Genomic DNA, 27,063 nt, shown 5'->3' with positions numbered 1-27,063 from the left:
CCAGTAAGCAAGAATAGAAAAAGAATCAATGAAAAATCAATGACGACTACAAGAGCGCCTTTTTTTTTTTATCTTGCTCTGCTGCATACGTAAGTGAAACACCTGTCATTTTAGTGCAGCAGATAAACAATTGTGCAAATGGTGATACAAGCACCAAGGTTGGCACAAATACTCCTTAGACATTGCTCTTTTGAACAAACCGACTGGCCACTTGAATTTTCAGTAGGTGGCCAGGTAGGGGTCAATTGAAGAATTACACAGGGGTCAAAATTAAAAATGCTGAAATCATTTTGAAAACTACACCACGTTATTTGTGATCGTAAAGATTCCAAAAAGGTATAGATTGGGCTATCTATGACTGAATGATTAGGAGTTATGGGGTAAAAACAGCAAAAATGGTGACAAAGGTCAGTTTCAGTTTGTACAGAGGTCAAAGTTGCTCCAATTTTGGTAAAAATGATGCAACTTATTAGTTGAGGTAACAGGGTTTTAAAAAGGAATAGTTTGCACCATGTATCATGCTTAGTTATGTTACAGGGTAACATATGTCACATGTCATAGAATCCAATGGACGTTGACCTTGTTTGACCTTTACTTTAGAGACCTATTTAACACAATCAAAACTATTCCATTTATTAATCCTATTAGCTCAACCAATAATTTGTATCACTTTTTTTTTAAACCAAAATTAGAGCAACTTTAACTTTTGACCCCTGTACAAACCACTTTTGTCACCATTTTTGCTGTTTTTACCCCATAACTTCTGATCATTCAGGCATAGATAGTCAAAACTATACCTTTTTGGAATCTTTATAATCAGACAAATAATGTGGTGTAGTTTTCAAAATTATTTCAGCATTTTTAATTTCGGCCCCTGTGTAATTCTTCAATTGACCCCTACCTGGCCCCCTATTGAAAATTCAAGTGGCCAGTCGGTTTGTTCAAAAGAGTAACGTCTAAGGAGTATTTGTGCCAACTTTGGTGCTTGTATCACCATTTGCACGATTTTGCTCTAAATATTCTCTTAGCCGCTGCGCTATTTGCTTTTCTAATAGAAGTAACTTGCTTAAATAACTCATATAAAATGTGTTACGTAGCGGACTTTTGTTACACTTAAACCATCTTTAACTGAAACTGCCACGGTCCTCTAAAATGTGTAAAAATTTGAGTCATGTCATTCATCCAGGTTTTAATGTTCAAAGAACAGATAAATGAGCAAAGTGATGTATAAATATGCATGATTGTTCTTCACATGTGGATATAATAAATTAAAACAAAGGAACAAATGTATCCCCCCCCCAATTTAACAGTCAAATTTTGCAGATAATTTTAAATATGTGTTTCTAAATCCAAATTAACCTTATTAGGTGACAATAAGACACATGCCTGTGGGGTTTCCATGCAGTGTCCAATGAATTGAGCAAGAAACAATGGCTTCAAGTTGTCAGTTGTCGCCACAGCACTCCAACGTGTATCATCTGACGTGCATCAACCTCCATGATTTAAGGATGACAGTAACCCACAGAAACCTCTGCCTCCCTTCAGGAAGAATAAAAGCACATTTCATCCAGCAAAAAGCATTTTTATTTATTCACTGATGTAAATACATTTATTCCCTATGATTGTCTTTAAGAAAATGTTTCCGTGACCACCTTATAACAACAATACATCAAGTACACAAGCGATCACTGAAAGCAGCGTTGGGTAAAGCCAAAAACAAAATAATACTGCAAAGTTCTTACACTTAACTTAAAAAGTAATACAGTCCTTCAAAACCACCTACACGTGTACACACACACACACCCTTCATAGTAAGTCAAGGCACATTTTAAAGGGGTCATATTGGGCTTTTTAAAAATTTAAAACCAAGGTTTTACAGTTATAGCGGGTGGTGTTCCTGCTTTACTCGTCTTATCTGTGACTGTGCTTTTAGAACTTCTGCTACTTGCAAAATTAGAGACTGAAACACCTCGTTTTAGACTTCTGTGACATATGTAACAGAAATCCAAATGTGTACGCTTGACTGCCATCTTCAAGGGGCAACAAGGTGTGACCAACAGATTTTTTTTTTTTTTTTTTTTTTAAATAAAGGCACCCAGTGATCCACACAGGCTTGATGGTCAGATTTAGAATATGACCTCTTTAATAAACCAGCAAAATAAGAAATTCAATGTTGCCACAACCCCGTATAATTCATTTAAAACACAATCTTTAAATCACAAACAAACGTGAAACTCGAGGCACATGGAAACATCAAATGAGAAGTACCGGATAGTGGTTCCCATAGAAACACATTGTGGAAAATAAAAACACCCACATTTCCTCTGAGGTTTTCATTTGGTGCAACATCCGTAACCACGCTGGTTGTCTTTGGCTAATTCAGACTTCAGCTCTATTGGTTCTGAGTCCATCTATCCATCCTGAGGTGCAGCGGAAACCCTGACTTTAAGGCACAAAATGTCTAAATTGTGTCAGGAAAAGGCACAAGGAGGAGAAACGGTTTCTTTTGGACACTGTGTGGTGCGCGACGCGCTCGGCACTGCATTAAAACAATAACCTAGGAATGAACGATAGTCACAACTACAATGTTGAAATTCTTTCACATGGAGATTGTTAGTTTTATAAAAACAGTTTTTCTTCTATGTTGCATTTTACATGCTGATATTTGGGGTTAGTTTGCTGTACGTTTCGACAGTTGAAGGCAGCAGGTTTTTTTTTTTTTCTGTACTTTTTCCTCAACTCTTCAACACAAATTGAAAGCACCAATCTCAGCTCAGTCAAAATTTGAACAAACCTATCATGGGAGTCTGGAGGAGCTTGAGCTCTGCTCCTTTTACAGGCATTTTTAAACAACCAATTAGGTGATGATAAGACATCAGTTCAGTCAATGACTTTCGTGTAAATGCAACACAGAAAATAACATTTGCATATTTTTTAAAGCCTTAAAATGTTTTTAATACCTAGCAAAGGAAAATTTTCTGATTTCTCAAAAGGCTGCAGACAGAAATCTAACAGAAAACAAACACACCTGTTTTCATATACATCTCCTTTAAATACGTGCAATTCAATTTTTTTTTCAAGTCAGAATTAAAAGCAATAACAGAAAAAGGTTTTATTTACTCTCTGCAATTTTTTTTTTTTTTTTTTTTTTTGAAGACACTTCTCAAATGTTATGAGTGCAAAATGGTGCGCCCCCAAATCGAATTTGTAGTTTTAATGAGCTATTTTTGGTTTGACGTGGTGAGCTCAAAGCAAAAAAGATGCCACAGAGCTGAGAACTAAGACGTGGCAGGGGGCGCTATTGTGCTCTTAAACAATTAAGAAAAATATAGGTTTAATTGTGACATAGTAACTGCATGTATTTAAGGAGAACACACACAGAAAACTGTATTTCACTGACTGGAAATCTTTGTTTTGAAATTAGGCAGTAATAATCTTGTACACGTTCGGGATCAAAGCGGTTTACAGTTTGTGAAAATAATGACCCTCATATGTAAGTAATTCACAATCGACAGTCCAGTTTGTGTCTAAAAGATCTGTGTTTTCAGCTTACCCAGGATGCATCATCTGCGAATAGTTGTGAAGCAAAAACATTTTTTCCCCCCTCGTGCTTATAGATGTACCTCTTTTTTTTTTTAAATATACTGGAGCATAAAGAGCCTTTGGTCCTTTACATGCTGTGGTTCTGCTGCTGCAGAGGCTCATCCAGTTTGTCCTTTTACTTGGTCAACAAATAGTCCTTCAGGTCCATTTTTACCATTAAAGTCTGTACATGAACCACATTATGCAGGTCAAAGCACAATGAGCACGAAACAAACACACGGAGACAGAAACGCACAAAATAGTTCCAGGTGTGACGGCTGCAAACTCGCCTTCACCTGGGTATAGGAGGAAGAGGAGGAGCCCCTCTCTCTTTTTTACCTGAACCTGAAAAACACACAAAAACTTCATCAGTATTTTACCCATTTAATCTGATTCCACCAGGTGGCACCGTGTGTGAGGCCACAGATGCACTCAAAGGAAACAAATTGAAACTTTTGCAAATATTAATCAGAAAAAAACAAAACAAAAAACAACAGTAATTGATGTCAAACTTTATGTTGGCACTAAATGACAGTTTATTTGTTTGTTAACTGTATGGACCAAATGATTACTTGTAATAACTTTGATGCATTCACTCTAATATAAACTGACAGATTAACAGATAATGAAAAGTAGAGGGCAGCCTGAGTGGGCACACTTCCAACAGCAAAATACTTCTTGTATTTTGGATTATGAATTTTAAGTTAAACCACATGTGGGAGTAATAAAATACCTGCAGTGAGGAAAATAAGTATTTGAACACCCTGCAATTTTGCAAGTTCTCCCACTTAGAAATCATGGAGGGGTCTGAAATTTTCATCTTAGGTGAATGTCCACTGTGAGAGACATAATCTAAAAAAAAAAAAAAATCGGGAAATCACAATGTATGATTTTTAAATAATTTATTTGTATGTTACTGCTGCAAATAAGTATTTGAACACCTACCAACCAGCAAGAATTCTGGCTCTCACAGACCTGTTAATTTTTCTTTAAGAAGCCCTCTTATTCTGCATTCTTTACCTGTATTAATTGCACCTGTTTGAACTTGTTACCTGTATAAAAGACACCTGTTCACACACTCAATCAATCACACTCCAACCTGTCCACCAGGGACAAAACTGTAGACCTGCACAAGGCTGGGATGGACTACAGGACAACAGGCAAGCAGCTTGGTAGAAGACAACAACTGTTATGATTATTTATTAGAAAGTGGAAGAAACACAAGATGACTCAATCTCCCTCCGTTTGGGATTCCATGCAAGATCTCACTTTGTGGGGTAAGGATGATTCTGAGAAAGCCCAGAACTACACAGGAGGACCTGGTCAATGACCTGAAGAGAGCTGGGACCAGTCACAAAGATTACATTAGTAACACATGATGCTGTCACGGTTTAAAATCCTGCAGGGCAGCAAGGTCCCCCTGCTCAAGCCAGCACATGTCCAGGCCCGTTTGAAGTTCACCAGTGACCATCTGGATGATTCAGAGGAGGCATGGGAGAAGGTCATGTGGTCAGATGAGACCAGAATAGAGCTTTTTGGAATTAACTCCACTTACCATGTTTAGAGGATGAGAAAAACCCCAAGAAAACCATCCCAACCTTGAAGCATGGGGGTGGAAACATCATACTCTGGGGGTGCTCTTCTGCAAAGGGGACAGGACAACTGCACCGTATTGAAGGGAGGATGGATGGGGTCGTGTATTGCGAGATTTTGGCAAACAACCTCCTTCCCTCAGTAAGAGCGTTGAAGATGGGTCATGGCTGGGTCTTCAAGCATGACAATGACCCCCAAACACACAGCCAGGGCAACTAAGGAGGGGCTCCGTAAGAAGCATTTCAAGGTCCTGGAGTGGCCTGGCCAGTCTCCAAACCTGAACTCAATAGAAAATCTTTGGAGGGAGCTGAAACTCCAAACCTGAAAGATTTGGAGAAAATCTGTGTGGACGAATGGACCAAAATCCCTGCTGCAGTGTGTGCAAACCTGGTGAAAAACTACAGGAAACGTTTGACCTCTAATTGCAAACAAAGGCTACTGTACCAAATATTAACCTTGATTTTCACAGGTGTTAAAATACTTATTTGCAGCAGTAACATACAAATAAATTATTTAAAAAAAAAGAAATCATACATTGTGATTTCCGGATTTTTTTTAGATTATGTCTCTCACAGTGGACATGCCCCTAAGATGAAAATTTCAGACCTCAGAAATTGTGGGTGATATTTTGCATAGTGGCATAAACTCATCTGGCATTCATGGCCTTAAAATGAATGAATAAATCAATAAATAAATTACTGTGCAAATAGAAATGCAGGAACAAAAGAAATTATTGTTGATTTGTGATTTTCTCAACAGTGAGGAGCAGCTGATGTGCAAATAAATAACTGAATAAAATAAGTGTGTGTGCACACATATGGTTCTGACCTCTGCCGTCAGTCTTGGTGGCTTTGCTGGGGTACGTTTTCTGGAAAGGCATGTAGGGCTCAGGGGGAGGAAGGTCTGACACTGGGTGGAAAGTAAAGCGACTCTCCCACTCATCTGTTAAAAGTAATCAATAATATGATCGGTGAGTCTGTTTCCATCAGACTCAGACAAATACACACTCAGAGAATAAAAAGCGAGACAAAGTTTAAAAATGCATCAATTTCAAATCTGATGGTTATAAAGCAACTACATGCTGTGTAAAATGTTAAAAACTATCATTTAAAACAGGATGTACTCTACTGGATTACAGAAAGCAAATAAAACAAATCAAACATGACAAAATAAACGAATGTGATTTAATCAGGTCAGAATCTGCCATCAGCTCCTTATTTTTGTCAGTCAGTAGAAAAAAAACAGATTAAGCTTTCCATTTGTCGTTTTGTTTTGCTCACCCTGTATTTGGTGATGAGAGTTTTGGAAGCCGTTACCCATGGGTGGTGGTGGAGGAGGGGGAGCACTTCCTATCCCGGGCCTGTCTGGAGGGAGGGGCGGTCTACCACCAGGTCCACCGCGAGGTGGCTCCGGGCCTGGCCGACCAATAGGAGAAGGAGCCTGTGTTGACCTCACGCTGCCTGGGGCCACACTGCGACCTGTGGGAGGAGGTGGAGGGAGCGGGCCTTTGGAGTGCGGGAGGGTGGGTGGGAATCGGAAATGTTAGCTGGAAAATTCTACGGTAACAATTACAATCAGAGCAAATTTTTTTGATGGGAAGCTAAAAACACATCCCAATTTAGAGTTAGATTTTGGCCAATCAACAGAACTAAAAATAAAGCACCATGAGAGCATCTCCAATGCTCTATTTTACAGCCACCTACAAACTTCATCGGCCTGTCCAGAGCAGCTCCCACCTGGCCGTGTTTGGCGCCACATGTTCCCAAGCAGGCGCCCCACTCAGCCTCAATCAGGAAAAAATGTTTTTTTCCTCTGCTCCCCGGAGCTCAGTGGACTTACCTGTGCTCGGCTCAGGATGGAGTTGGGAAAGGTGCAGTGCACGCCATGCTCTCCTGATATCTACCAGTGAAAATGGGATGACGACGCTCATCGAGTTGACCGTGAGACGGCCGGAAGGCCAACAGAGTTCCAGAAAATTCTAAACATGTTCAAAACTGGCACGAATTTAAGAAAGCTTCCCCAGAGTTGTGCTGATCTGTGCCAAGCAGCACGCCGGACCTCCCAAGTGGGACACACAGGAGTCATGCCAGTAGCGGCGGGGAAACCTCAGCGCTAAACTCAGCACGGTCTAAAAGCTGCTTTAGATCTCATCACAGTATACAACTGGTACATTTACGGCAATTGACTAAAGGTAGCTATCAGCATCATAAAACACTACACCAACCCTTTTATCAGTCATCATAAATGTGGCAGTACACCTCAGATATCTACAGGGACTTCTCCTGCCTCCACATTATGGAGGAAAAACTTTTCTCTTGTGCTTTGGATGCCCCTCAATCAACACAATCCTTTTGCATCTTTCAGATCTAATTTGCATGTATCAGCAGTAACCATTTACTCAAACTTGAAATCATGTTCACCTGTTCGCCCTGAAGTCTGGTTCCTTCCCAAAGAAGGCGGTCTCTCATTGGGCGGCGGAGGCAGGGGCCCTGCCCGCCCATGTGAGGGTGCTGGAGAATGGCTGAAGGGAGAAGGAGAATCTTAAACCTTCTAATCTACTAATTATGCAGCACATCTAATAAAAACTAATGTTAAAAAAAGAACAGAGTTTAAAAATTGTAGCTTGAAAGTCACTGTGCAGACATAGTTAAATCTACAGTGTGTAGGATTTGACATCATCTCCTGGTGAGGTGGCAGGTTGCAAGATCCTAGAGCTAGAAGAATACGAAATATATAGTTAAAATACAGCATGGGTCACAAACCCTGTTCCTGAAGAGACCCTGGCCTGCAGGTTTTCCACATCTACCTACTCAAGTTACACCTGATTTTTTAAAAGTGGTGTCTTCCAGCTCTTGATTGGCCGAGCACACCTGACAGTTAATTGCCTGGAAGTGGAACAGGGAGAGTTAGAAAACATGCAGGATAGGGGATCTCTAGGAACAGGACTGGGCACACCTGGTCTAGATCTTTCTGATATAATGAGGCTAGTTCTTGAAGGAGTCAAGTGATTAAAAATATAATTCTGATCTCGATCTGCCACAAATTTTTATCAGTGCTGTCTCGTGCTCTCAAAAAAAGTCTACTTTTTGAGTTAACTACATATCCAATCATATTAGCACCACCCATTTCTGTCATTTGGAAGAGGTACAAAGTTAAATTAAATACATGACAAAAAGTACCTGTTGAGAGAGAGGTTCCTTTGGGGTAGTCTAGGGGTACTATGGTCATCCCCTCCAGTTGGCGTGGGTGGGAGAGGAGGTGGGCCTGGTCGACCTGGCGGGAGAGGAGGTGCTCCGCCACCAGCTGAAGAACGAGAGGATGAAGAAAAGGAGGAAGGCTTGGAGTTGACAGAAGGAGGAGGAGGGGGCATATCGCGGGGCATAGCTGGCCGATGTCCTCCCGCAGGAGCTGGAGGTGGAGGGGGGCGGTCATCAGGAAGTGGGGGTCTTCCTCCAGGAGCAGGTGGTAAAGGTGGCCGACTACCATTTGTTGGTGGAGGAGGAAGTGAAGAAAAACCTGGTCTCGGCCCGGCTGAGGAGCCTACGGGTGGTGGAGGCAGAGGTCCATGCCTCCCTGATGGAAGACTGGGAGGTGTAGGTCCAGATGCTGGAGCAGGTCTGGGTGCTGCAGGGATGGAGGGTGGAGCCATGCCTCCACGTGAGGGAAAGTTCTGGTTTGGTCGAGGGGTGTTTGGTACGGGAGGTGGAGGACCTCCTGGAGTGTCTGGTCTCGATGAGAAATTAGGGCGACCCTTCGGGAGGTCTGGCACATTACCACGAAAACCAGCAGGTGCTGAAGGGAGCTTAGGAGGGCCGGCAGAGACTCCACCACCAGTGAATGGGCTTGGGCCAGAGGAGCGGCCTCCTGGCGGGAGCACCGGGCATCGGCTGGGTGCCGAGTCTAGAGGACAGAGACATCATCACTGCGTTGATACATCACATTAAGAAGAACTAATTCCTGTGTCGGCCCTGAGGTGAACTGGTGCTGGTGTTTATCCTCAGATTCTGTAGCGTGAAGAGGATGAGAGTCTACCACTCCATCTGGACAGGACACCAGTCCGATGCAGGTTACTTCCCCAGCCAAGGCTGGTACCCATTTCCAGCTGGGTGGTTTGCAAAGCAAGTAGCTCAGTGCCAATATGTAGACCTAGGTTCAAATCATGCTCATGCTACCAGTCTGTGTACTGGGACAAGACACTTTATCTGCACTGTCTCAGTCCACCCAGCAGCTGTAAACGGCCACTGGTCTAGGCTGGGAAGTAACATGCAATGGACTGGTGTCCCATCCAGGGAGAGTCATAGACTCTCCTCCACTTCATACCACAGAAACTGGAGATAAGCACTGGCCCAACGGGCCTCAGACCCGCTAAGGACTTACTACATATTGGTAGCCCAACTCCTAATACAACTAGGCTACCTGACCTACAGATCTCCATCACATATGTACAAAAACAGAGAAATCCACAAAGTAATACGATTTTAATTTCTCAGAAGCAAAACATAAACTCTGTTACCGTTGGTGTCTCTGTTTGCTGCAGACCTCAGTTTTGGCATTCCTCCCTGGAACAGGCCTCCCAAACCAGCAGGAGCTCCGCCACCAAAACCTCCACCTCCTCCTCCTCCTCCTCCTCCTCCACCTCCTTTGGGTTCTGAGAAGAAAGTACAAAAGATTAATTTCTTTATCCTATTGGCTGTACAGACCAGAGTATTCCAGACAAATGGACAAAGGAGGCTTCAAAGGAGTGCATTAAGATCGTAGAAGAGACGACATTCAAAGATAGATCATTCAGGTCTTTATGTTTAACATTTAATATGTAAATCACCATTTGTGTATGCAAAGAGACTTATTGTTTTACTTTATGGAAGGTACAATTCTCTAAATGTTTATTTGTATTCTTTCTTTTGGTTTCTAGCAGTGGAAGCACATGTGAGCTTATCGTTTTGGTTCTGTGTGCCCATCAGTCTATATGTGACCAAAATAACCATCTAATTGGGACCAATCTTGACCGAGAGATTGAGGGTCAACCAAGGTGAAAGAGAAAAAATTAGTTCCATTTACCAAGGTAAAAATTTGGCCTTGAATGCTTATATAATGGGGCTATTTAAAATGCATATTCTAATTAATTAAATAGATACCTATGGTTATGGTTAAACACAAATACAAAGTTGGATATCAAAAAGTAACAAATGGCAACTTACTCTCCCCCCACAGGTCACAAATTTGGACTAGTCTTCACAAAAATTGCCACAACTGATATTCAGACCAAGCCTTACAATTCTATCCATTGGCATTTCAATAAGCCAATTCAGCATCTCAAAACGCTCAGGGCGTGCTGGGCCAGGTCAAAATTCACCACTCCTCGTAACACAATGTAAGCACTGACAGCAATGTAAATATTGAAGATTTTGAGTGTTAGAAAGTTGGTGTTTTGAAAGAATTTTGCAAAAAAACAGGGCTACCCAAAAGTTGGGAAGTGGAAGAAAGAACTTGTGGCCCAAGTTTATACGTACACTCACAAGATAAAATGTCCCCATAGTGCCAACTAAAGAAGACCAACGGGAGCCCGTCAAGAAAGAATACAAGTCTTGACTGACAATTCCCAATCCGTTACAACTCTCACAAGTTTGGGAAAACGAGACGTCGGCAATAAGCAAACGTTCTCCCTGCATGTCGATATAAACAAGTACCTCGTACAGAAAGACAAGCAAAAGGTATTATAAATACATAAAATGGTAACCAGTGCTCTGTAATTCATGCCATGAATCATCAGATCTGTGCAGTAGTTTACCGTAATATAGTTACGATTAAATATTTGTCTGGGTTTATTTGGATATGTTGCAGATAAAACTAAAAATAATAATTATAACTTACTAATTTAGTCCACTCAGCACATCCTTCATGGATCTGGTAATTCTGATGGAAAATTTGATGCATAAACACAATATGCAGTTTATATCAGTATGGTGTTAAAGGAAATATTTTTTTTTGTTTCTTTTTTCACTGCAGTAGTCAATATAGTCTTTCCTTGCAAAATTAAGCTTAAACTTGCTATCAGTTTTGCTGACATGCTTCTCACATGGTCACATTAAGCTTTCATAGCAACTCTGGTGTTTAAAATACTGCCTGGCACCTTATTATTGGTCACATGACCCTTGACTAGGGGTGTAAGGATACAGTAGCTCCACAATACCATGCACCCTTCACGATTTGATACATAATTACATCACTGTTCACGCTAATTATGCTGAAAGCTGTCTGTGGCAACTGTTTTAACTTTAAAGAAACTAATGACTAAGTACAAACTACAATCCTTGATGTTATCAATCAGTTTCCTGTTTGTAGATTTTATGAATCACTCGTGGTTCCTCTGCAAGAGGGTGATTTTCTTCTGGACTTCACAATATGATTATCACAATTCTAGATGCATCTTTACACCCTACCTTTGACCTTGAAAGGTGAAACCTGTGGTCATTACCATTAACCTCAAACAGCTTGGAGCCAATGTGAATTAAACATGAAAGGGTTGTCAGGGTTCAATTTTGGACAGAACTGATCAAATGTCACACAGAACCATGTATTATATCACAACCCCGAATCACAAGGAATTAATTTTCATGACTCTGTGTCAAACATGAAGGGCACAATGCTGCCCTCTCTGACTGTCTCGTCCTGTTTTTAATGTATTAACGTCACAAACTCTGGTGGACAATTCATATCTACACAGACACCAAAACATTAACTTAAAGCTCTGCTTCGTTAGTCCTGATGCAAAGCACCAAGAGGCGACTGCAACAGCCGCATCGGTCTGAAATACATTAATAACTGTATCTGGAGTTAATAAATCTATCAGACTTGTGATGTCACGTGTTGACCTCAAGCAAAGTTAAACATTTGCCATTCATCAAAGCTGCCATAAGACATGCATGCGCTTTCCATGCAACTGCTTAAGGCCAATTTATGCAACTCTGCATCCACGCAGAGTCCTCTGCATCCACGCAGAGTCCTCTGCATCCACGCAGAGTCCTCTGCATCCACGCAGAGTCCTCTGCATCCACGCAGAGTCCTCTGCATCCACGCAGAGTCCTCTGCATCCACGCAGAGTCCTCTGCATCCACGCAGAGTCCTCTGCATCATCGTAACCCCCCGCATCATCGTAACCCCCCGCACCTCCCCAAAACTGTAACTACACATCGAGACGACAGAGACCAAACGGACTGTGATTGGTTCACTAACATCATTTCCAGAACCTCACTTTTCTGGTTTCACAATCAATGACTTTCATGGGATAGTAGGATAGCTTTCACGAAACACGTCACACCCCCGCCTGTTCTGGAGGTGAATTGCATTGTGAATTGCATTGCGACACCTACCAACCCGGAGATCTCGAAAGGTTCATGATTGCGTCAAAGTGATTGTATGGTCACGGAGTTACGGAATAGTAGAAGTATAAAAAAGGCCTTTAGGCTTCCTCATGTGTATAACGCATATGACATTGTTAATTTCTGTGTTTCACAATAAAGACATACAAGACACATTCCTGAAACGTGAGACACTGAAGTATGATTATATGACACTGTGTGGTATTAGAGATACACATCTTTACTTACTGTCCAGTACAGGTCCACTGCGGTCATTGGTGACGGCTTTCTTTAGTTTGGCACCTTTACAAATGTCAGATAACAGCGCGTTCCTTCCTTGCTGCTCTGAGCGGTTTAGATTTGGTTTCTCTGTATTGGCCTGTAACGCAAAAAACACAATGATACAAAGTCACAAATGGCAAAAAAGCACAGACATAAAATGTGTGTATTTAATCAGCCCAAAATGTGATGTGTAGGTGAAATGTTGTAAGAAATGTACAAAAACAAAAGTGTCTGCAAGATGACACTTTTCCTTGTGTTTGTTACACTGTTGTTGCATGGGAGCTGCAATGACATGATTTAGCCACCAGGTGTCTGTGTTAAGTAGAGAATTCTATTTACCAGGGCCAAGGTGGGAGGAGGGGGAGGGCCTGGGGGTGGAGGGGGAGGCGGTGCTGGCATCTTCCTCTCTCCTCTTTACTCTGAGTGAACTGGACACTGCACCCTAGTGGACAGATCAGGCACATCAACACTTTGACAAAAATCATACACCCTGGTAACTCCGGTAACTGGATTGTGGGTGTCCACTACTCTAACCATAAAGAAGAAGGATTAAATGCAGAAAAAAAAAAAAAAAATTTTTTTTTGTTTGTAGGATATGATGAAAACAAAGGGTTTCTTCTCCTCCCGACACATTAAACCCACTAACTGGATACACAGACTGAACAACCCTCCATGACATTACCAACACGTAGAACAGGTTTGAAGTTCCAATGGTGGGGTTCTAGATATCAGCATCTTGGCAGTGCCCGACTCCACCTACCTCCTGGTCAACCCATCATTGGGTAAAGAGGTGGAGCAAGCCCAATGTGTAAAATGAAGCCAGAATACACCTCACATCACCTAACTGCCAAATAAGTCAAGACTGATAGGCTAACTTTGGTATTGTTTTTGTGGACTGGGTGGTGGCTTACATAACGGTACATTGGCTCAGTAACCACGGTACCATCTGTAGAGCCAACACCACCAATCTTCTGAGCTAAAAACGCAAACATACAAATTAAATAATACTAAAATTGCACTAGATGAAAATTCCAACTTCTTATTTGGCCCGTTAGCAAAATTAACTGCACAGTGAACCATTTCATCTCAGATATTTGTAATAAAATGCTCAAAAAAGGACAAACATGGCCAAAAGCAGCCATTGGTGGCCACTGCTCGTGGTTAGCTGCCATCAGCTGGCATACTAGCTGCCATTCAAAGAGACCGTGGCCCTAATTATTCTCAACTTTATGGCTTAAAATAGCTTAAACTCATGAGTTGTATAAAAATTCTTTCCCCTTCCTGTACAGTTGTCATGAACGTGGAAAATTAGCATTGCAGACCAAAGCTACTTTCTTGTACGAAGCTGTAATCATTTTTTATTTTATGCTGTAATGTTGGACATGTTAACATGGGTGTCTATGTCGATTGACTTGCTTTTGGAGCCTGCCACAAGTGGCCATTCAAGGAACTGCGAGACTGGGAATTCAGCTTTGGCTTCATTTTTTAGCACCGTAGATTGGGGCTTGATATTTACTCATTGTGTGTGGCAGTTGCTTGACAGACGAGGTCCAATCATATTACAATCAGCAGTTAGAGTTCCGCAACACCTCCAGGAAATGGTGAAACTAATTTTGGTGTTTGATGCATACTGCCCTAAATGTTACTGGCAAAGTCACCGATATGCGAGAAATTTTGATTGTGAATCAGGTCAAATTCAGCCTAAAATTATAGTCAATTAACACCAGCTTGTAATCTTCAACATGATGGAATAAGTCAGATAAGTGTTATTTTTGTTTGCACAAACACAAACACTGGTAAAGTTCACATTTGTGCTTCTGGTCACAGTTTTTCACATTTGCACATGTACTTCAACAATTAAAATCAGAGGAAAAACAAATTTAGTCATCTAGTGTGAGCTTACGGGCAACTAAATATCTAATCAAGCAGAAGGCGTGTTTAGTTCCTGAAAAACAAGTGAGATATTTAGTTTAATGATGACAGAGTGGCACGCTGACAGCAACTACCTCTACCTTGAAACCACGACATACGATGCGTCCAGAAAGTATTCACAGCGCTTCATTTTTTCCACATTTTGTTATGTTACAGCCTTATTCCAACCAGCACTGTTCCCAGTAGATCAATCAGATCACTAATATCATTATAGCAACAAATTTTCTGTCTCCCATGTGCAATAATACTCCCCATTCTTGTGCGATAATAACTTGTACACTCACGTACAACATCACTTGAATACTTGTGTAATATTACGATGCATTCTTTCTTTTCTTGCTTGTAAATAGTGTATTTTACAGTATATATTGTTATTCTGCACAGAACTCAACTACTGTGTGTGCATACTTTGCACAGTTGTTCTGTGACTATGCCCTTCCTGCTGTAGCATCGTAAATTTCCTCATCGTGGGACTAATAACGGATTATCTTATCTTAAAATTCTACTCAACATCCCACAATGAAAAAGGTCTTTTTTTTTATTTCGCAAATTTAATAAAAATAATAAATTAAGAAATCACATGTATATAAATATTCACACTCTTTGCTCAATACAATGTTGATGCACCTTTGACAGCAATTACAGCCTCAAGTCTTTTTGCCTTCAAGTTTGGTGAAACTAAAAGGACCTCCAAGTATTCACAGTGCTTCACTTTTTCCACATTTTCTTATGTTACAGCCTTATTCCAAAATGGATGAAATACACACACAATACCCCATAATGACAATATGAAAAATTGTTTTTTTTTTTTAGATTTTTGCAAATTTATTTCTCCATTTCACATTTCTTCATGTGATGTAGAGGTACCATCAGGAAGGGCAGCTGGTGTAAAACCTGTGTCAAATCAACATGCAGACCCACCTTGGATCCGCTGTGGCGATCCGTAGTGAAAGCAAGGGAGCAACCGAAGGGACTTACTTTAATTAATAATAATAATAATAATAATAAATACTAAGAATTTACCCCATTGGTCTGTTATGCACAGAGCTGTGCCCCTGAGGAAAAGTTTGCTCAAATTAAAAACTCAGGTCACATGACTGTGATTGGTTTACCTTCCACAAACTTTCATATGACCAGGCTTTACTCAAACTAACACAAATCAAATGAAAAGCACTGAAATTAAGTGTTGGAAGGCATTTAAATTCACAGTGACAGGAACTTACATACTCATTTCACACACATTTTACACACTTACAAACTTATTATGTTGATTTCCTTTTCTCAATATTTTGAGGGAGTGGCACTCTGGCACCCTCTAGTGGCCATCCTCCCCTGGAAAATACTTTTAAACCCTATCTGCCTTTATACATGTTAGAGGGTGGAAATGAGGAAATGACTACGTCACTGAATATTAAGTCCTGGAGATGATCTTAAACCACATCCGGAGCTACGGCCTGCAGAAAAATACTGTTCTGTTTTTTGGGGGAGGCTGGAGGTCGGATTACAAAAGAACCTTCCCTCAACTTGAAACAGAGAGACTTGTTTCTGCCCTCTGTGGGAGTCTGCTGCTGCCTTCCACCAGACGACAGCGCACACATTATTACAGACAAATGCACAACCGTGAACATGAGAATGGGGCTCAACACTCAACATTAACAACATTCTGTCACATTGCAATTGTGCAAACCAATTTTTCTTCCTTTTTGTCCCCTCATTATGTGACAAAATCAAATGCACAGAAGCCTCATGGACTCTGACTTCCTGCATGCTGCAGACAAACAGGAAGTCCCCAATGCATCTCTGCGTCACCACGGCTGCAGTGTGAGGACACAAACACATCTCAGCAATGTATTCCGTCACCTTCCTCCTTCTCGCTCAACCTCGCACCCTTCCACATAAGTCTTCTCCTCTTCACTCACTGATGATAATGACACAGATTTTCTGGTGTTGCATCTCTTTTACACAGCGTTCGGCACTGTATTCAATTCTCCAGGCAGATTCATGCCCCGTCAAGAAAAAAGAAGTAACAGAGGAATCTTTGAAGACCGATAACATTAAAGCCAAGCCGCTTGCTTTTGTCCTTGCATGTTGTCAGTGTTTGAGCGGTTGAATCAGACCTGAACATCAGGTCTGATTGAAATCGTTATGCCTTCATTTAGTCCAAAGCCGACTGCTTCTACAATTACAGCACCACTGCCAACAGACGAAACACAAAAGGCATCAGAGGGCTGATTCATATCCCACATACTCTACACACCAGAATATAAACGTACAACTAAATATACAAGTGTCTGCAACAATGTTGACTATGTAACTTCATCATATGATTTCTGTGTGTGTTCATTTTGAAGTGATTCACACCAATCAATCACATACAGTTGTATGTAAAGGTTTGGGCACCCATAACAATTTCCATGATTTTCCTTTATAAGTCGTTGGTTGTTTGGATCAGCAGTTTCAGTTAAATATATCATATAGCAGACAAACAGTGATATCTGAGAAGTAAAATGAAGTTTATAGGATTTACAGAAAGTGTGCAATAATTCTTTAAACAAAATAAGGCAGGTGCATAAATTTGGGCACCCCAACAGGGGAAAAAAAAAAAAAAAAAAAAAATCAATATTTAGTAGATTCTCTTTTTGCAGAAATAACAGCCTCTAAACGAATAATATTCCAGTCTGGGGACTGAGATGGCCATTCCAGAATGTTGTACTTGTTCCTCTGCATGAATGCCTTAGTAGATTTTGAGCAGTGTTCAGGGTTGTTGTCTTGTTGAAAGATCCAGCCCCGGCACAACTTCAACTTTGTCACCGATTCATGAACATTTTTCTCAAGAATCTGCTGATATTGACTGGAATCCATGTGACCCTCAACTTTAACAAGATTCCCAGTACCTGCACTGGCCACACAGCCCCACAGCATGATGGAACCACCTCCAAATTTTACTGTAGGTAGCAAGTGTTTTTTCTTGGAATGCAGTGTTATTTTTCAGACATGCATACCTCCCCTTGTTATGTCCAAATAACTCAATTTTAGTTTCATCAGTCCACAGTACCTTATTCCAAAATGAAGCTGGCTTGTCCAAATGTACTTTAGCATACCTCAAGTGACTCTGTTTGTGGTGTGTATGCAGAAAAGGCTTCCTCTGCATTACAGCATCATAAAACATCGCTTTGTGCAAAGTGCACTGTATAGTTGAACGACGCACAGAGGCACCATCTGCAGCAAGATCATGTTGTAGGTCTTTGGAGCAGGCCTTTGGGTTGACTATGACTGTTCTCACCATCCGTTACTTCAGCTTATCTGAGATTTTTCTTGGCCTGCCACTTCGGGCCTTAACTAGTACTGTGCCTGTGGTCTTCCATTTCCTCACTATGTTACTCACAGTGGAAACTGACAGCTGAAATCTCTGAGATAGCTTTTTGTATCCTTCCCCTAAACCATGATGTTGAACAATCTTTGTTTTCCGGTCATTTGAGAGTTGTTCAGAGGCTCCCATGTTGCCACTCATTAGAAGAGATGCAAAGAGGGGAAACATTTGCAGATGGCCACCGTAAATACCCTTTCTCATGGCTGGATTCACCTATGTTGGGAGGTCAAGGTTCAATGAGCTTACCAAACCAATTTTGTGTTCCAATAATTAGTGCTAAATGTATTCAAATCAATAAAATGACAAGGGTGCCCAAATTTATGCACCTGCCCAATTTTGTTTAAATAATTATTGCACACTTTCTGTAAATACTAGAAACTCCATTTCACTTTTCAAATAGTGTGTTCATCTGCTATATGATATATTTAACTTAAATTTCTGATTCAGGCAACCAATGATTTATAAAGGAAAATCATGAAAATTATCAGGGGTGCCCAAACTTTTGCATACAACTCTATTTTGCAAATCAAGCTTTAAATCATCCATCTACAACCCCTGGCAATAATTATGGAATCACCGGCCTCGGAGGATGTTCATTCAGTTGTTTAATTTTGTAGAAAAAAAGCAGATCACAGACATGACACAAAACTAAAGTCATTTCAAAGGGCAACTTTCTGGCTTTAAGAAACACTATAAGAAATCAGGAAAAATAATTGTGGCAGTCAGTAACGGTTACTTTTTTAGACAAAGCAGAGGGAAAAAATATGGACTCACTCAATTCTGAGGAATAAATGATGGAATCACCCTGTAAATTTTCATCCCCAAAACTAACACCTGCATTTAATCAGATCTGCTCGTTAGTCTGCATCTAAAAAGGAGTGATCACACCTTGGAGAGCTGTTGCACCAAGTGGACTGACATGAATCATGGCTCAAACACGAGAGATGTCAATTGAAACAAAGGAGAGGATTATCAAACTCTTAAAAGAGGGTAAATCATCACGCAGTGTTGCAAAAGATGTTGGTTGTTCACAGTCAGCTGTGTCTAAACTCTGGACCAAATACAAACATGAGAAGGTTGTTAAAGGCAAATATACTGGTAGACCAAGGAAGACATCAAAGCGTCAAGACAGAAAACTGAAAGCAATATGTCTCAAAAATCGAAAATGCACAACAAAACAAATGAGGAACAAATGGGAGGAAAATTACAGAGATTAGAGCATGCCATAGGTATTAAAGGCACTGTGCTGCGGTGGTTTGAATCATATTTATCTAATAGATTACAATTTGTTCATGTAAATGGGGAATCTTCTTCACAGACTAAGGTTGATTATGGAGTTCCACAAGGTTCTGTGCTAGGACCAATTTTATTCACTTTATACATGCTTCCCTTAGGCAGTATTATTAGACGGCATTGCTTAAATTTTCATTGTTATGCAGATGATACCCAGCTTTATCTATCCATGAAGACAGAGGACACACACCAATTAGCTAAACTGCAGGATTGTCTTACAGACATAAAGACATGGATGGCCTCTAATTTCCTGCTTTTAAACTCAGATAAAAGTGAAGTTATTGTACTTGGCCCCACAAATCTTAGAAACATGGTGTCTAACCAGATCCTTACTCTGGATGGCATTACCCTGACCTCTAGTAATACTGTGAGAAATCTTGGAGTCATTTTTGATCAGGATATGTCATTCAAAGCGCATATTAAACAAATATGTAGGACTGCTTTTTTGCATTTACGCAATATCTCTAAAATTAGAAAGGTCTTGTCTCAGAGTGATGCTGAAAAACTAATTCATGCATTTATTTCCTCTAGGCTGGACTATTGTAATTCATTATTATCAGGTTGTCCTAAAAGTTCCCTGAAAAGCCTTCAGTTAATTCAAAATGCTGCAGCTAGAGTACTAACGGGGACTAGAAGGAGAGAGCATATCTCACCCATATTGGCCTCTCTTCATTGGCTTCCTGTTAATTCTAGAATAGAATTTAAAATTCTTCTTCTTACTTATAAGGTTTTCAATAATCAAGTCCCATCTTATCTTAGGGACCTCATAGTACCATATCACCCCAATAGAGCGCTTCGCTCTCAGACTGCAGGCTTACTTGTAGTTCCTAGGGTTTGTAAGAGTAGAATGGGAGGCAGAGCCTTCAGCTTTCAGGCTCCTCTCCTGTGGAACCAGCTCCCAATTCAGATCAGGGAGATAGACACCCTCTCTACTTTTAAGATAAGGCTTAAAACTTTCCTTTTTGCTAAAGCTTATAGTTAGGGCTGGATCAAGTGACCCTGAACCATCCCTTAGTTATGCTGCTATAGACTTAGACTGCTGGGGGGTTCCCATGATGCACTGAGTGTTTCTTTCTCTTTTTGCTCTGTATGCACCACTCTGCATTTAATCATTAGTGATTGATCTCTGCTCCCTTCCACAGCATGTCTTTTTCCTGGTTCTCTCCCTCAGCCCCAATCAGTCCCAGCAGAAGACTGCCCCTCCCTGAGCCTGGTTCTGCTGGAGGTTTCTTCCTGTTAAAAGGGAGTTTTTCCTTCCCACTGTCACCAAGTGCTTGCTCACAGGGGGTCGTTCTGACCGTTGGGGTTTTTACGTAATTATTGTATGGCCTTGCCTTACAATATAAAGCGCCTTGGGGCAACTGTTTGTTGTGATTTGGCGCTATATAAATAAAATTGATTGATTGAAATTGGAGTCAACGTCTGTGACTGAACTGTAAGAAACCACCTAAAGGAAATGGGATTTACATACAGAAAAGCTAAACAAAAGCCATCATTAACACCTAAACAGAAAAAAACAAGGTTACAATGGGCTAAGGAAAAGCAATCGTGGACTGTGGATGACTGGATGAAAGTCATATTCAGTGATGAATCTCGAATCTGCATTGGGCAAGGTGATGATGCTGGAACTTTTGTTTGGTGCCGTTCCAATGAGGTTTATAAAGATGACTGCCTGAAGAGAACATGTAAATTTCCACAGTCATTGATGATATGGAGCTGCATGTCAGGTAAAAGCACTGGGGAGATGGCTGTCATTACATCATCAATAAATGCACAAGTTTGCGTTGATATTTTGGACACTTTTCTTATCCCATCAACTGAAAGGATGTTTGGGGATGATGAAATCATTTTTCAAGATGATAATGCATCTTGCCATAGAGCAAAAACTGTGAAAACATTCCTTGCAAAAAGACACATAGGGTCAATGTCATGGCCTGCAAATAGTCCGGATCTTAATCCAGTTGAAAATCTTTGGTGGAAGTTGAAGAAAATTGTCCATGACAAGGCTCCAACCTGCAAAGCTGATCTGGCAACAGCAATCAGAGAAAGTTGGAGCCAGAATGATGAAGAGTACTGTTTGTCACTCATTAAGTCCATGCCTCAGAGACTGCAAGCTGTTATAAAAGCCAGAGGTGGTGCAACAAAATACTAGTGATGTGTTGGAGCGTTCTTTTGTTTTTCATGATTCCATAATTTTTTCCTCAGAATTGAGTGATTCCATATTTTTTTTCCCTCTGCTTGGTCTAAAAAGGTAACTGTTACTGACTGCCACAATTTTTTTTTCCTGATTTCTTATTCTATTTCCTGATTCCATAATTTTTGCCAGGGGCTGTATTCTGGGCTGTTGAGATGTACAAAAACAAAAAAAAAAAACCCTGTTTTTCCCAGACCATGTTTTCTTTGACCAAACTACTCCAAAATCTAACCACCTCCAGATATCTATCCATGTAATATTCTCACCAAGTTTGATCCATCTAGGCTTCTTAATTGTTGACACACACAAATATATATATATATATATATATATATATATATATATATATATATATATATATATATATATATATATATACACACACACACACAGTGAGGAAAATAAGTATTTGAACACCCTGCGGTTTTGCAAGTTCACCCACTTAGAAATCATGGAGGGGTCTGAAATTTTCATTTTAGGTGCATGTCCACTGTGAGAGACATAATCTTAAAAATTAAAAAAATTAAAAAAATCTGGAAATCACAATGTATGATTTTTTTAAATAATTTATTTGTATGTTACTGCTGCAAATAAGCATTTGAACATCTACCAACCAGCAAGAATTCTGGATCACACAGACCTGTTAATTTTTCTTTAAGAAGCCCTCTTATTCTACACTCTTTACCTGTATTAAATGCACCTGTTTGAACTTGTTACCTGTATAAAAGACACCTGTTCACACACTCCAACCTGTCCACCATAGCCAAGACCAAAGAGCTGTCCTGAAGAGAGCTGGGACCACAGTCACAAAGATTACATTAGTAACACATGACGCTGTCATAGTTTAAAATCCTGCAGGGCAGCAAGGTGTCTGTCACACCAACCACCTTCATGTCCTCCTTCAACACATCCACAAACCTCCTCTTTGGCCTCCCTCTTCTCCTCCTGCCTGGTGGCTCCATCCTCAGCATCCTTCTCCCTATATACCCTGGGTCCCTCCTCTGCACATGTCCAAACCATCTCAATCGCGCCTCTCTGACTTTGTCTCCAAACTGTCCCCCCTGAGCTGTCCCTCTGATATGTTCATTCCTAATCTTGTCCATTCTTGTTACTCCCAAAGAGAATCTAATATATAGAGAATAGAATAGAGAATATATATATATATATATATATATATATATATATATATATATATATATATATATATATATATATATATATATATATATATATATATATATATATATATGATGTGTTTTTCAGACCATTTTTTTATTCCACCTTGACCTTTGGCCAAAGAAATCCAAAACCTATCCAAGTAATATTCCCACCAAGTTCGAAGGAAATCTGCCCGGTCATTTTTTTAGTTATCTTGTCCACAGACACAAACATGCCAGCAAAAACAAAACCCTGCTATCGCTGCTTTGCCGTCAACTTGAAGTACTGCACACAGGAAGTTGGACGCCACTGTTAGTGAGAGACCTGGACTGGCGTTCCACACAAATGTCCTCGGGTGCTGGAAGATTTAACTTCTCAACAATGTTGAAAGGCCTTGTCACCTTTACCACATAATTTGCTACTAAAGCTTCAATGACTTGTGCTGCATTCCGCACAACTCAAAAATTCCAGACCCCATACTTTTTTGGAGGTGGGGTGGGGGGGGAGGGGTTACTGAAAACCAACAGCTGAATTTGGAGCTCCATGTGGAAATCTGGTCACATCTATTCACCCCCAGGCAAATCCCTCACCCAGCTCTGGGAACAATTCTGCCCTGGATGACCTCAAGACCTAAACCGTAAGGTGATCTGATACCGAGCGTGTGCCTTTGAGTTAGGTTTTGCCAAAACTGCATGCCTAATTCAAGTATGGTCGTCTCAATGAGCCAAAATATAGATTTAGCACACTCTGATCCTGTGACCTAATCAATCGGCAAATCAGGTCACTCTTGCTATGGTGAATGCTCCTCCACTGGGACTAGGTGCCAACTAACCATCTGGTAATTTTGGACCAAAGGGCCTTGGAGATATCATGGCAAATACTCAGATGGTTAACACTGTTATACAAGTATTCCCTGTTAACATTTTGACTGGCTGGTGGGTAATAATATTTGCCCAGCAGGCTAGTGAAGTGAAGTGTTGCATTACACAGAAATAAAAAGTGCAGTAAAAGTATGAAATCAATAAAGCAGGTTATGAGTGCAAATGTATGTCAAGATATTATCGCTCAGAACACTTTTCTACCTGATTAAGATGCCAGTGTGGGTGTATTATTAATCATGCAAAAAAATAAAAAGAAAAAAAATGTTATGTTTATGTTTGAGATTATATATATATATATCACACACACACTCCTGCGCACACACACAAAGTATTCACAGCGCTGCGCCTTTTCCACATTTTGTTAGTCTTATTCCAAAATGGATGAAATTCATTTTTTTCCTCAAAAATCTACAACAATACCCCATAATGACAATGTAAAAATCACATGCGCACAAGTATTCACAGCCTTTCCCATAAAGCACAAACTTGAGCTCAGGTGCATCCTGTTTCCACTGATCATCCTTGAGATGTTTCTGCAGCTTAATTGAAGACCACCTGGGGTAAATTCAGCTGAATGGACATGATTTGGAAAGACACACACCTGTCTACATATAAGGTCCCACAGTTGACAGTCAGAGCACAAACCAAGCATGAAGTCAAACGAATTTTCTGTAGACCTCAGACAGGATTGTCTCGAGGCACAAATCTGGGGAAGAGTACAGAAACATTTCTGCTGCTTTGAAGGTCCCAATGAGCACAGTGGCCTCCATCATCCATAAATTAAGAAGTTCGGATCCATCAGGACTCTTCCTAAAGCTGGCCGCCCGTCTAAACTGAGTGATTGAGGGAGAAGGGCCTTAATCCCTGGGGTGATTAAGAAACTGATGGTCACTCTGTCAGAGCTCCAGCAATCCTCTGTGAAGACAGGAGAACCTTCCAGAAGGACAACCATCTTTTTAGCAATCCACCTATCAGGCCTGTATGGTAGAGCGGCCAGACATAAGCCATTCCTTAGTAAAAGGCACATGGCTCCGAATAGTGAATGAGTTCGGCGAATGAGTTCAATGAATGAACAGTCCTGTGACACGTTTCTGTTTTTGTACAGATCAGTGGTTTCTGCACCGATCTGTTTTGTACAGATCAGTGGTTTCTGCCACTAGTCTTCCGTGTTTTGGCCCGACGCGTCATTCCTATTGGACAGCACGAAGCTACATTACGGCTCATCACGTTGAAAGTTGGATTGAATTGAACTTTGACCACGTCAGCCTGCCGACAAGCGACAATGCGCGCTCCCGCCAGAAGCGTCGTTTTAGCTCGGCTTTTGACGCGACGCTTCTGACGCCTCTAAAAAGCAACGTGTCTCATTGAAAATAATGCTTTTTAGACCGATTTTTGATGCTTCTGACGCGTTCAATGTGAAGGGCCCTTAATTAAAAAGTTACTTACAGTTACAGTAAAGAAGTAAGGCATTACTTTTTTAAAAAAAGTTGCAAATAATGCTGTAATTTATTTGATTTATTTTTGAGTGACGATCCAACACTGTAGCTCTCTGCTGAGAAACACCTCTAAATCCTGCACACTGCAGCTTTAACAATTTAACCTCCACATTTCCCCAAACAGCCTCTTGCACTAAACATTCCTGTTGGTGCCAGCTGGAGTTCAGCACACCGCATTTTTTCAGATATGCATGAATTTCAACAAACCCGAATCAACCGGAAGAACAAGCTGGTTATCAGTGAAACCCGTGGATGCTGCCAGAGAGAGACTCTACCATTTCATACGTAACTGCTGCAGGAAATGAGTCAGTTTTGACACAAACTGTGAAATATTTTCTGTTTGAACACAGATGTAGATGTGCGGCATGTGGGTGAAATCAGGCAGGGGAAACAGACTTAAACGGAGTTTCTTATGCGGTGCAAAGTGGGTGGTGGTGGTGGTCAATCCCGTTTGACAAAAATCCAACAAAAGGTTTCATGGCTGCAAACAAACCGAGGAGACATTTAACGGCAGGGTTTCATGTGACAGAACACACAACGGCATCAACTTCCGCTGAAGGAAATGGGCGTGTGTGTGTGTGTGTGTGTGCGTGTGATGACATTTGGAAATGCACGATGCAACTTTGAGAAAGATGTGATGGCTCTCTATCAAACCTGCACGCACACACACACACACACACACACACACACACACACACACACACACACACACACACACACACACACACAGTCTAATATTAGCTGAAGGCTTCACAACGGTTCCTTTCACAGAGAGAGCGGCGAAAAGCAATCCGAGTGTTCCAGCATGTCGACCCTTTGAAGCCACACAGACAAAAACGCACATGTTTCAGTTTACAAAACAGCCATAAAAAGACTTTCTTCTTCCTGCTGCTCAACCTCCTGCCCTCCACGACACTGCCGCAGCCAACACACACAAACATACACAATCACCTTTTTTAAAGTTCCGCTATACAGAGCCATAATGCAACTGAATGTGCTTTAATTGTGTATTGTTGTATTGGGTATTTGGATGTTATCTTGCTGAAAAAGTCTGGGTGGAGTAGCCCTTCTACTTAAAGTGTGAAGCCACATTATGTGTGGTGCAAACATTTGCCTGAAATGGATCACTTTGTCGGTTCCGGATCACGACACACTGTCACTTTGGGGTCATTCCCAAATGCGCGCTCACCGCAGACACCAGGATGTTTTGATTCCTCTGCTGATCACAAGGATGGCTGGATCCGGTCGAGCTTGTGGTCGTTTGTAGACAAAATATCAATCTTTCCATTGGTACCAAGTATTAGCTTATTCGTGCTGATTACGAGAAACGACGGCGCAAACACTACAGCGGTGATCCCTAACTGGCAATGATCTGGAACTGGACAAGTGACTGCACATGAGGCTGGCTGCAAAAGCGAGTGGATTCCCACAGAAGCCAATGTTAAAATGTCCAACTTTAGAGCTGAAATAAACATATTTACAGCCTGATGCAAACACAACAAAACAAAACAAAAAACCAGCAGTTGTGAATCTCATGTCATCTGTGACTCACGCGAGAGGTCAGTTTCAGCAGAGTTCCGGTTCAGGACACAATGTAAACAAACCTTGTGAAGTATAGACAATAGGGATGTGAATCGTTCAACAACTCATGATTCAAGTCGATTCCGATTCGATTCAGAATCGATTTTCGATTCAAAGTGCTCTGAGAAGTAGTTATATTACTTAAAAATGTTTATGTTTAAGAAAATGCAGCTTTACAAGGTTAATCAAGTGATTCTAGATGTAAATTTACTTATCTGCTTTGCTCGTCCAGACTTGGCTGGCAGTTTAGCGAAGCGCTGGTCAGTAGTCGGCAGATACCCCTGCTCCCCTCTTTTAGCTCCGGGTGATGGCGTAGCATGTGGGCTTGCGGATTTGAAGTGTT

General features: G+C 40.9%; 1 protein-coding gene and 1 long non-coding RNA gene across 2 annotated transcripts in view; both read right to left on the bottom strand.

Annotated features, from left to right (window-relative positions):
- Window positions 1-1,566: 1,566 nt before the first annotated feature.
- Window positions 1,567-26,028, bottom strand: LOC117523083. The gene is made up of 2 exons (XR_004564411.1): window positions 25,794-26,028; window positions 1,567-1,779 (listed from the first exon to the last, which is right to left on the bottom strand). It is a non-coding gene; the product is annotated as an uncharacterized LOC117523083 (long non-coding RNA).
- Window positions 3,583-27,063, bottom strand: part of wipf1b (WAS/WASL interacting protein family, member 1b) — a 36,767-nt gene continuing 13,286 nt past the window's right edge. Inside the window, exons 2-9 of the mRNA XM_034184499.1 lie at window positions 13,155-13,257; window positions 12,783-12,912; window positions 9,689-9,823; window positions 8,355-9,075; window positions 7,596-7,696; window positions 6,456-6,680; window positions 6,004-6,117; window positions 3,583-3,927 (exon numbers count right to left, since the gene is read on the bottom strand). Of these exons, the coding sequence (XP_034040390.1) occupies window positions 3,875-3,927; window positions 6,004-6,117; window positions 6,456-6,680; window positions 7,596-7,696; window positions 8,355-9,075; window positions 9,689-9,823; window positions 12,783-12,912; window positions 13,155-13,214 (1,539 nt within the window). The 5' untranslated portion in view covers window positions 13,215-13,257 and the 3' untranslated portion in view covers window positions 3,583-3,874. The remainder of the gene's footprint in view (window positions 3,928-6,003; window positions 6,118-6,455; window positions 6,681-7,595; window positions 7,697-8,354; window positions 9,076-9,688; window positions 9,824-12,782; window positions 12,913-13,154; window positions 13,258-27,063) is intronic.

The sequence above is a fragment of the Thalassophryne amazonica genome, chromosome 13 (assembly GCF_902500255.1).
Source record: "Thalassophryne amazonica chromosome 13, fThaAma1.1, whole genome shotgun sequence".
Lineage (NCBI taxonomy): Eukaryota > Metazoa > Chordata > Actinopteri > Batrachoidiformes > Batrachoididae > Thalassophryne > Thalassophryne amazonica.
Note: the sequence above shows the minus strand (reverse complement) of the source record. Positions and strands in the feature narration are given on the sequence as shown.